This window comes from Sprattus sprattus (genome assembly GCF_963457725.1).
Source record: "Sprattus sprattus genome assembly, chromosome: 1".
NCBI classification, from domain to species: domain Eukaryota; kingdom Metazoa; phylum Chordata; class Actinopteri; order Clupeiformes; family Clupeidae; genus Sprattus; species Sprattus sprattus.
Window position 1 is genome coordinate 64541889 of NC_137920.1, and position 12328 is coordinate 64554216.

At 39.6% G+C, this 12328-nt stretch overlaps 1 protein-coding gene across 1 annotated transcript; it reads left to right on the forward strand.

The window, feature by feature from the left end:
- Positions 1-6914: 6914 nt before the first annotated feature.
- On the forward strand, positions 6915-12051 carry gpr83 (G protein-coupled receptor 83; the record flags this gene model as incomplete). Its single annotated transcript, XM_080845828.1, has 4 exons — positions 6915-7178; positions 8888-9013; positions 9962-10095; positions 11586-12051. The coding sequence occupies 4 exons, from the start codon at positions 6915-6917 to the stop codon at positions 12049-12051; spliced, it is 990 nt and encodes a 329-aa protein (XP_080701954.1).
- Positions 12052-12328: the final 277 nt, after the last annotated feature.

Here is a 12328-nt window from a genome sequence, read left to right on the forward strand (position 1 = left end):
GAGTGATAGGCATAGTCTACTTTGTGTATTATTTCTAGTATTTTGCACATTTCTTTTATCACTTGGTTTACAAAGTGAGTTCCATTATCGCTACACATTAGTCTAGGAATACCAAATGTCGGTAAATCCAATGTGTCATTGCCTTTACAACAGTTTTGCATCAGCGTTTGCTGTTGGAAAGATTTCAACCCATTAAGAGAAACAGTCAATTGTTAACAAAGAAGTATGTCATTTGCTGACACATTGATAGTTAAATAAAGTGATTTGTTATCCTCTGATCTAGTGAAAAATAACCACAAAGTCATTCAGAGCTTTCTTCATCAAATAGAAAGCACAATCACTGAAAGACAGAGAGAGAATCCCGCGATTTCCCCTGAACTAAATATCCATAGACTCAAACAATCGATCCTCAGATCATGGATTAACGCAGAATAACTAGATAACTGATGGCTTTGTCTGAAATATCATATTGGCTATATTAATTTAATATCTAAGCCACATTAAAACCATTTAAAATTATCATAAAAAAATATTTAGATTTGTATCATGTAACAAATAAAGAAATATTACCATCATTGTGAACAGATGTCAATTCTTTTTCTGATGCTGTGCTCCATGTACGTCATATTATCAAAAACCTTAATCGAAAATTCAAAGCTCACGCACAGTAAAGCAGTGTATCAAACACCTTTACACACATTTATCATTATAGCTGAATGTACCATGTTACACATTGCTATTATTTCAAACGTATTACTTAAAATGTTTCAGGTTTTGGTTTAAGATTGCCTTGCACATTACGTCTAGCACACACCATACATAGTTTTTTTTTTTTTCGTGTAGTTAGACAACCAAATGTGGTAAATATTCTTTGTACTAAGTCCACCATTCCTCCCTTTGAGACATGGGTAACACACCATGGCTCACTTTCGCTACCATATGAAACCATTCTCTTGGAAGGACAGGTAGCCCGTATCTTTGTCTTTTTTTTTTAACCCATTTTTTATTTATTTTTTCTTGGAACCATCCCGTTTCCCAGCCCAACAATTAAATCTCTACCCATTACATTTACTGGACCTGGGCCTCGTTTCCCGAACGCGCACTTAGCCTAAAAAGCACTTGAAATCGCTCGTAAGAGGATTCCTACGTTGCAGACGGGTTTCCCAACGCCACACTTAGCTTAAGTGTATCTTTCGCTGAGAAGAATTCTACGTGTGGTCAGGACCAGTAGTAACTTCACACTTAGCGATTTAATCCACCAGGGGCGTCGTTCGACCGTCGTTTGGAAGAAAGGGGAATTAAAAAAAAAAAAACATGGCTACTTGAAGCGAGGAATATTTTACATGAATAAAGCTATCTACACAACTTTTTATATGTTTATAATGACTCGGTTTGATCGGAAATGTGCTACGCGACCAATGCAGAGTATTTAGGTCTTGACTGAAGCTTTCAAACAGTAGTTTGATGGCACATTTAGCGCTTATGCCACCACTCCATTGGCTTATATGGTAGCTTCTAGCTAGATGGTTGTATATTATGTAGAAGAAATCCAAACGATGTTTCTGTGTATAGCACATCATGAGAATGTCATTGTTTCACCTGCCTATTCCCATCAATATAGAAATAAAGAATATTGAGTATTTGAAAATAAAGATTAGGCTATACAAAACTAGTGCATTGCCCGTAGGAATTATGCATTCTGTAGTGTTAGCAGACGTAGGGCTGTTGGGTAGTGTAATGGCAAGACATATTTGCACTCCACATAGGTACAGGTTACACTGAAGTATTATTGTGATGCATGTTTCCTTTTCATCAAGAAATGTGTTAATGGTAGCCTTTTTGGAGAGTTACCAACAAATAAAGTTTGAGATTATGTAGTGGATGCAGTTGAATATACTGTAGATGTCAACGTTGCTGTCTAAACTATAAACTAAATGTCATAAAGAAAGACATTATTTAAAATGAAGTTATGGTTGAAATAGGATCACTTCTTTATTGTAAGGGTAAGTGTAGGGCAAGAATGGTCATGCAGTTGGACTCAAATGTAGGTTAATTTTATTGAATGTATGTAGCCTACTGTACTGTATGACTTTGATGATGCTAGCTTTGACAGCCCACTCTCAGACAGATCGTAATAAATGTCCTTACAATGGGAACACAGTTTAAATAGGCTTCTCTGCTGGAGATGGCGTTACTATCCCCGCCCCGAATTTAGTGCACATTGCAAGTTCGATGCACGCATAGGCTAGCTAATTTCACAGCAATTAACGTAAACAGGTTAACCTGACGTAAACAGCTCCTAAGAGCTACTTAAGAACTCGTGCACGTTGCGCTCGTGCACCTGACTTTAAGTTGATGGTTGGGAAACGCACGTAAATACAAAGTGCTACTTAGTGTACGATGTCGCGAAAATCCACGTAGGCCGTTAAGATACATCGTTATCGGGAAACGAGGCCCTGTACTTGATACTATAACCTATGGTGTGTGGGTGTTTTTTATTTTACTATTTTTGACTAGCTTTATCAGTAAACATTGTTGGCACTGTTACAGTTCCTTGTTCGATGTGTCCTGAAGCTGTCCTCAATGCTCTTTTAACTTTGACTACATTTAATCAATAACTTTACACTATTAATCGAAATTCCCTAGTGCATCTCTCCGCTCCCTTTGAGGGATTTAGCACCCCTTAAACTACCTTAATCATTTCGGTACCCGCTACCCCTGCGGCTGGATTAGGCAATATTCGATAATTGGATGTGACTTTTCGGTTGGCCAGACCGAAATTCCATATCCTCAAATCGATCTGCACTTGTATTATTTATTTTAACAGTATCGTCATCTTTGTCATAATACACCCATTATATTTCTGCCTCTATCAGGCTGCGACGACGATGCCCCCTCTCCCTCTCCCTTGTCTGTGTCTCTAGGGAGGCGGACTTTGGTGTTATTCTTGCTCTCTTCATACTCATCAGAGCTAACTTTATTTGTCTTTCCTCCTATTTTTGCATGCTATGTTTCTTTCTTTCACTCTGAGCATCCACACTTCTACCAGTCTCAAGTCTTTTCTCTGTTGTTTGTTCGGCTTGCCTTTAAGCTCTTTTCTTATTTTCTCAGCAAGATCCTTTAATTCAGTCTCTTTTAGATTTCTACTAAATCCAAATTTATGATACCAACGGAGCAGTCTTTTTGTACTACCCGGGTGTGCTTTTTAGGTTTTCGAGTCTCTTACTCTGGTTTTCCTAATACCCCTTAGGATTTTAGCCCCCACTCGGACTTTTATGGTTCCTAAACCATTAGGATTTGAGCCCCTACTCTGGTTCCTAACACCACTTAGGATTTTAGCCCCTACTCGGACTTTTATAGTTCCTAAACCATTAGGATTTGAGCCCCTACTCTGGTTCCTAACACCACTTAGGATTTTAGCCCCTACTCGGACTTTTATGGTTCCTAAACCATTAGGATTTGAGCCCCTACTCTGGTTCCTAACACCACTTAGGATTTTAGCCCCTACTCGGACTTTTATGGTTCCTAAACCATTAGTATTTGAGCCCCTACTCTGGTTCCTAACACCACTTAGGATTTTAGCCCCTACTCGGACTTTTATGGTTCCTAAACCATTAGGATTTGAGCCCCTACTCTGGTTCCTAACACCACTTAGGATTTGAGTCCCTACTCTGGTTCCTAAGACCCAACCCTCTGTGGACCCCTGGCCCTAGGGCACTTCTATACGTATGAAGATTTCACTCACGGCCTGAGTAGTCTGTTAGATATGCTGTCTCTTCTCACGACGCAGTTGGTTCATGGGATCCCGTCACCGGGGCTCAGAAGTCGTTCCTCCTCGCCTCCCTCAGCCAAACAAAGTGGCCGGGAGGTCTTCCCAAACCGTTCCCAGACCGTCCCGTGCACGGAATTTCAGAAGTCCAGACTTCGAACCACCAGATGTTGGGATCCCGGACGAGCCCCCAATTCTGTTAGATACATTATATTAAGACGTTTATATTGATGAGACAGAGACCAGCAATCAGAATTTAGAATAGTACTTTTATATCTTTTGCAAAAGAGGGAGATGTGTCACAACCAAATATCATGAACAAACTCCAAAGAAGAGCTGGGCGCAGCCAGCCTTATGTGAGTAGAAAAAACATGTTTCATCACACAAAGGGCGGTATTCTCCCGTCCCATCGCTTCAGAAGCTGCTGCAGTGATCTCAGAATATGTCCTTGAGAGTTGAGCAGTGTACATGATTATCAGTAAACAGGTGGTTTGCCTCAGCATGAGAGTATTCAAGGCCTCAGCCTGTCAGCACACAGGAAAAGCAAGCAGATTAAAATACAATAACAATGTCTTCATTAAAAACTTCTCTATCACTTGTAGAGTTAGATTTGGTACTATTGACTGTATTGACATATTCAGTCATAATGAGTGGCTGTTTGATAGATCTGATACATGGCTCTATATTTAAATCTCCATGGTTCTGATGCATGTCCTACAAAAATAACTCAAATGTAATGTCCTTTAGTCTCCTACATGTTCCTTCAAAATAACTAAACTTGGAAATAAAGATAAAAAGTACTTTGGAAAAGCTGATATTTAACAATATCTAAGAGTGCTTAGAGTCCAATAACAGAACAAGTTAGATGGTAACTTGTTTATCTAAGTGCAAATGCAGCACAACCTTGTAAGGTTAGCACCACTCACGTAAGTAACCTAGCCAAGCTAACACGAACTTTTCCCTCCAAAAGTGTATTATTATTATTATTATTAAAAAGTAATAAATGCAGTACTTCCCATGTTTAACCCCACAGCTCAAAAGCATAACACACTAAAATACGTTACATACAGCATACGTGTGCGTACCATATGATATTTACCATGCATAGCTCACTGTACGATACAAGGCCTCGTTTCCCGAACGCGCACTTAGCCTAAAAAGGACTTGAAATCGTTCGTAAGAGGAATCCTACGTTGCAGACCAGTTTCCCGACGCGGCACTTAGCTTAAGTTTATCTTTCGTTGAGAAGAATTCTACGTGTGGTCAGGACCAGTAGTAACTTCACACTTAGCGATGCAATCCCGTAGTAACTTCACATTTAGCGATGCAATCCACCAGGGGCGTCGTTCGGCCTATTATAGAAGAAATCCAAACGATGTTTCTGTGTATAGCACATCATGATAATGTCATTGTTTCACCTGCCTTTTCCCATCAAAATAGAAATAAAGAATATTGAGTATTTGAAAATAAAGATTAGGCTATACAAAACTAGTGCAGTGCCCGTAGGAATTATGCATTCTGTAGTGTTAGCAGAGGTAGAGCTGTTGGGTAGTGTAATTGCAAGACATATTTGCACTCCACATAGGTACAGGTTACACTGAAGTATTATTGTGATGCATGTTTCCTTTTCATTAAGAAATGTGTTAATGGTAGCCTTTTTGGAGAGTTACCAACAAATAAAGTTTGAGATTATGTAGTGGATGCAGTTGAATATAGATGTCAACGTTGCTGTCTAAACTATAAACTAAATGTCATAAAGAAAGAAATTATTTTAAATGAAGTTATGGTTGAAATAGGATCACTTCTTTATTGTAAGGGTAAGTGTACGGTAAGAATGGTCATGCAGTTGGACTCAAATGTAGGTTAATTTTATTGAATGTATGTAGCCTACTGTACTGTATGACTTCGATGATGCTAGCTTTGTCAGCCCACTCTCAGACAGATCGTAATAAATGTCGTTACAATGGGAACACAGTTTAAATACTCTGCTGGAGATGGCGTTACTATTCCCGCCCCGAATTCAGTGCACAGTGCACGTTCGATGCACGCATAGGCTAGCTAATTTCACAGCAATTAACGTTAACAGGTTAACGTGACGTAAACAGCTTCTAAGAGATACTTAAGAACTCGTGCACGTCGCGCTCGTGCACCTGACTTTAAATTGATGGTTGGGAAACACTCGTAAATAGAAAGTGTTACTGAGTCTACTATGTCGCGAAAATCCACGTAGAACGTTAAGATACGTCGTTATCGGGAAACGAGGCCATGTTTTTTCTCCGCTTTGCACCCTCTATTTGATCATGACAATTGTTTCGAGTCGTAGGCTATTGAGTTTTTTAATAAGGCAACGGTTTGCAAAAACAGCTGAGATCCGAGCTATTCACTTGTTGAACACTTGCGCCAAAAGCCTAATTCTCATAGATGTCTCCTGTTCCTCATTGCATTAGCCTAGTGGTTTAGTAAAGCTGCAGTTTTTAAAGTATTTTTTCTTTTCAAAATCGTAGGCTACTTCTGGACCTGGCTACAATCGTGCTATACATTGTCCAAAGAAATGTGTCCATTCAAAAATAATGACGGTTACCAGTTTTCTCATACAATCTGTGCATCTGAATTATTTGCTACAGGTAATTTTATGATATTTTTCGAATGAAATTAGATTCGACTAAACATGAAAAGAGGGAACAGACTCCTTAAACGAGCATTAGGCTATGTGTGAAAGGGCAAATATTTCTGTGCATTCAGTGCCTTTGTATCAGGTCAGACCATGAGAACTGTTCCTTTGTGTGGTTTTATGTATCCTGATTTAATGTAGGCTACTTGAATGTTGTTTTAAACCAAGGCTAGCTCTATTCATATGCACGTTCGCTTAATGTTTCATTAGATAGGCGACATTATGTTTTCTGTAGACAGAAATGATTCGTAAGCATGGGTGGCGTGTGTAACTTTTGCTGTCCAATCCCACTCCGGTAACGTTTTGACAGCACGTTACTGCTAAGAAACACTCGTATAGCCTATTAATTGGAGAAAATCTGTCAGTCGTAGGACCGATACCGCTCTGCTTACAGTTTACTAGGCTAACAGCTGACTTTGAACAATGGCTCTTAAAAATACTTCATCGGGCTATTTTACTCCAATTTACGTTTTTATGAACAACACAACGTTCTGGAATTTTTCTTTGGATGATGAACTGTACGGTGCGATGGATGAGACCGAGTCACAGAACCCGGCTATGAAAGCTCTCTTAGTCATCGCCTATTCAGTGATTATAGTTATATCCCTCTTTGGAAATAGCGTGGTATGCCATGTTGTGATTAAAAACAAAAGGATGCACTCAGTAACCAGTTTTTTCATAATGAACTTGGCAATTGCGGACCTGATGATCACGCTTTTGAACACCCCGTTTACTTTGGTAAGTTGGTTTACTTGTACAGAGTCGAACCGTAAGAAGCTAAGGGCAGGGATTTTTATTGGTATTCTCAATTATTTGACAAAATTCAACGATGTGTGCACGATTCCAGTGATAACTCATTAAGGGACTATTAGATAATTGAAACACTAGATATCAGTGATCAATCATTTTACCCACAAGTTGCCAATATCCATAGTTTTATATCATTTTCTTATTCTTCACCTGTTGGGAGGGGAAACAAGAGTTCTGGGTTACCGTTGAGTGGAAAGGTGGAGGGGTATACTTGTGTGTGTCTGAATAAGGGAATGAAAATGTGTATGTCTAAATAAAAATAAAAAATCAGTTAGCTCTATTTTATCAATGTCTGGATCTTTGGTTTGGTGTAATGTGAATTGTTCAAGTCCTCTGGATGAGTTAACAGTAAGGTTTCATTTTCCAGTTGTTCTATTCTGTCCGTGTGTAGAAGAATGCCATGTGTCACAGGCAACATCGTTTTGTCCCCTTGCCGTCAGACATAACTTGATATTACTGTGACAGGTACTGCAAAGATTTTAGATTTGAGTTTTAAGAGATCCAAGCAGCGAAGCAACGGATCCGTATTGTATTTTAATCCCCATTCCTTTTTTTCTCTCCTTCAAATTTCAGCAGTCAATAAGTGGGGTGCTTCACGCATTCTGCTTGAACTCCGATGATTAGGCTACCGTTTGCTTCTATGTTTATTGTTGTTTTTTTCTAAACCATTTCTATGTCATCTTTACTAAGTGATTTTGAAGGATTGTCATTTTTCTTTTGTTCTTTCTGGCTGAAGTTTGATTATTTTGTCAAAAATACCAAATAGGTATCATATCATATTATGCAAAGTCAGCCAGTCTCTTGATGTGACATTCTCTAGATACTAAGCCCAGGAGTTGCCAATTTGATGTGGCAAAGTAATTTCCTGCTCTCCATATGCTCAAGTTTTGCTCATTGCCAGCACATTATAATAACACATTACTGCAGGCAGCCACATTAGGGCGCATCATTCATTTGTTCGGCAGACTGAGCATTTGAACCAGACCAGGTATTTCGAAGTGTGTGGCAGGTAGAATTGTGTCTATGAATATAAAGGCTGAAAACAAGTTTGAAGGCTGAATGAGTCATCCCAGTTGCCTCAGTTGAGTTGATATCTGTGCACAAGTGTTGATACATCTATGCATGCAGTCATTTTTATTGAACAGAACTGTCGGCACACATTCATTTTATTATAAGTGAACAACTCAAGGACATCATGTATTTCTCACTGGAGTGCTTTTAACTTGAGTTAGGAAATACTTGAGAAATAACAGAGAATAACAAAGGACATATAAGGTAAAAAGAAGCATTATTTAGGCTGGGATAGACGTCAACAATGCCAGTGGCGAGAATCCATTTGCACCATGGGAGCCCACATTATGAATACCAGGCTGCTTGTTTGCTAATTGGATGAGAATAACAGTACATGAAGTGAAATAAAAATGAATGCCATGAGAAATAATCAATGTTTATTGGATTTAAAAAAAAAAATGTCTCCTGTTTGCAGCCTTTCGGGAATAAAAGTACAAAGTGCTTCATCCTGCTATAGCAAAGTACTACAACACAAACTCAGTCTGTAGATACTGTATGTTCCTTTCGCACCATTAGAGGACTCTGAATGCATTGTACATGGATTGATGCTTACTTTGACTTTGCAGGTACGGTTCGTCCACAGTACCTGGGTTTTTGGCAGAGTGATGTGCCACGTCAGTCGCTTTGCACAGTATTGCTCTGTCCAGGTGTCTGCTCTAACCCTGGTGGCCATTGCTGTGGACAGACATCAGGTAACCTGAAGCCCATTCTTTATCTGTCCTCTATCTGTTATTTTAGTTTGGTCATATTCCCAACAATGCAGGAGTTTGTGTTACTGTAATGTATCTAGTTCTATTGACATCAAATTAACAAAGCAGCCTGGTCCATCCATTTAGTCATTGAATTGATATGAAACCACTGGTTGCTTGAAACCCCCTTCATTTATCCGGTCTTAGTTGAAACCCAGATGGTTATGCAGTAATTCAGTGCCAAAATGCATCTGAACAATTTATAAGAGTGAAGATGAGGTGAGTTGGTGGCGATTTAGAACCACTCTGTCATGGTGACCTATGGATGGTTTTGAGTACATAATCTGTCACGTTCATTTCGAAATAGGAAAAGTAGTGTGGCTATAGTAGTTAAACGAAAAATCTCCCAGATAACCCTGTGGTGAACAGTTATCTATTCAAGGTACATTTGTGAAACAATCTTTCATTTCTGGTGAATATCTGATGAAACGCCAAATGTTTATTTCTTGATTCAATTCGAGTTAGCTGATTGTAGATGAGTAATTAAAGACACATGATTTGTAACTCCTTAGAAAGTATATGAAAAATACCAAGATTCTATGTTTGTTAGTTATGAGTATGTATGAGTGTATATTGTGTATATTTAAAACTGAATGTATGCAAATGAACTGTCCAAGTATAGATTTCAGTTTCAACTTCACTCTCTGTTAATTAGGTTTTAGCTATGGTCAGTCTTTAGGCATGATATGACCGTCGCACACCTCGTAATACTGTGAAAAACCATTTCCAGAAGTACGCCTAACCACTGGTGCCTGATAAAGAATCCTGACACAGAATGAATTGCAAGTTAACATCTCAAAGACTCTGCAGTGGGCAATACATATATAAACACCCTAATATCACTCACCTGTGTGTGTGTGTGTGTGTGTGTGTGTGTGTCCGTCCGTCTAGCTGATCATGCACCCTATGAAGCAACGGATGTCTCGTGAGAGAGGTCTGGTGTGGATTGCAGGGATATGGGCAATGGCATCCTGCTTCTCCCTGCCACATGCAATTTATCAGCAATTGTTGCGTTTTGAGTATGGGTAAGAACAAACATTTTCCTTTTTAAGCAAACCTTGACATGCTTTAGTTGATTATATTTGGAGTCTGAGTAAAATGCATTACATTTTTTACATTAAAATAATCCTCTTTCACCTGTTTCACACATTCTGCTTGAACCCCTATGATCACCGTTTGCGGCTATGTTTATTGTTGTTTTTTTCTAAACCATTTCTATGTAATCTTTACTAAGTGATTTTGAAGGATTGGCATTTTTCTTTTGTTCTTTCTGGCTGAAGTTTGTTTATTTTGTCAAAAATACCAAATAGGTATCATATCATATTATGCAAAGTCAGCCAGTCTCTTGATGTGACATTCTCTAGATACTAAGCCCAGGAGTTGCCAATTTGAAGTAATTACCTGCTCTCCATATGCTCAAGCTATGCTCATTTGCCAGCGCATTATAATAACACATTACTGCAGGCAGCCACACTAGGGCGCATCATTCATTTGTTCGTCAGACTGACCACTTGAACCAGACCAGGTATTTGTAGTGTGTGGCAGGTAGATGTTAGCCTGGTGACACCAGCCTACGTATTTCCGCCTGAATTGATTTCAAGCTCATACTCAGTCTGGCCCAACCCCATTGACAATCGTCTCCAGAACTCAAAATTTTGCAGGACCAATCAGCGAACAGTTCAGAGCTGTGACGCAAAACTCGCCTTGGAGGAAAAGACACGAAAAGCTATCGGAAAAGTTGTCTCAACTCTCGAGAACATCAGAAAATTAAAAGGAGAACAAGAGGATTTTCTTGTAAGTTTTATGATTGGAAAGGACGTCGTAGCTCTTCTCCCAACTGGCTTTGGGAAGAGTTTAATCTACCGAATGCTTACTAAACGTTGCTGATTGGTTAAGGGAAGTCCAATGATTTTAAACCTCAAGATAAGCACCCGCTGATCTCGGAAACCAAAATGCATTGGGTTGGCCCAGACTGAAAGACGGAATGAAATGGAGTCACAGGCTGGTAATGGCCAGGCTAGGTAGATGTGTCTATGAATATAAAGGCTGAGAACAAGTTTGAATGCTGAACCTTGAGAGTCATTTATTTGTATTTTCTTTGTCTATTTGAAAGTGGGCTCCAGGAGGATTGCTCTCTGTTACCTAGCAACAATGATTAGACCCTAGGGTGGGCTCAGAAGGGCCTGTGAATAAGCTCAATTGTCAACATTCTGATCTATTAATGAAATTAATGAAATAAGTAAATATTTACTAACGAGAAGAGACATGGTACTGTTAGTTGTTAATGGATTGATGTAAAGCTTTTCGGACATTTTGTGTCAGGACATTGCTTACTGTGTCTTTTGGTTTACCCTGGTTAAACTGTCTGATAAGAACTGAAGGAAATATCTAGATCCTGTCGTTATGTTTTATGCTTAATGCTTGTTTGGTGTTTACAATGATTTAATTGAATACATTCAGAATATTCAATCTCTCTCTCTCTCTCTCTATCTTTCCCTCTGTCTCTCTGTTCCAGTGAAGTACGCGTTATCTGCTTACCCAGTTTCCCAGCCCCGTCTGACCTGTTTTGGAAGTACCTTGACCTGGCCACCTTCTTCTTGCTTTACGTCTTGCCGCTGACTATAATCTCCGTGGCGTACATCATTGTGGCCAAGAAGGTGTGGGTGCATAACACCATCGGTGACGTGACGGTGGCCCAGTCTGCCGCTCACCGACGCCGCAAGCGCATGACCATAAAGATGCTGGTGCTGGTGGTGGCCATCTTCGCTATCTGCTGGTTCCCCCTGAATTGCTACGTGGTGCTGCTCTCCAGCAAGGTCATCCAGGCCAATAACGCTGTCTACTTCTCCTTTCATTGGTTTGCCACCAGCAGCACCTGCTACAACCCTTTCATCTACTGCTGGCTCAATCATAGCTTCAGGGCGGAGCTCAAAGCCTTGCATTTCAGGAGAAGATCTAAGGCTGCTCCCCATCCCAGCTAAGATACCATGTAAAGTACACATGTGTAACAGAATGAATGGGGGATGAATATGCTGTTTTGAAGCTGTATGCTCAGTGACGCAGAGACGTCTCTACTTGCACTATTCACGATGCACAGCGTGTTGTTATTTAAATGATATGCTGATTTCATCCAAAGCCCACTGTCGCATCACAATGAGCAATATGCTGTTCATTGAAAGCCGTCCTATTTATTGACTTTTTCCTTTGATGATGTTGCTAACGTGCGGCACTAATTATTAATGTGAAGTTAACAGATTT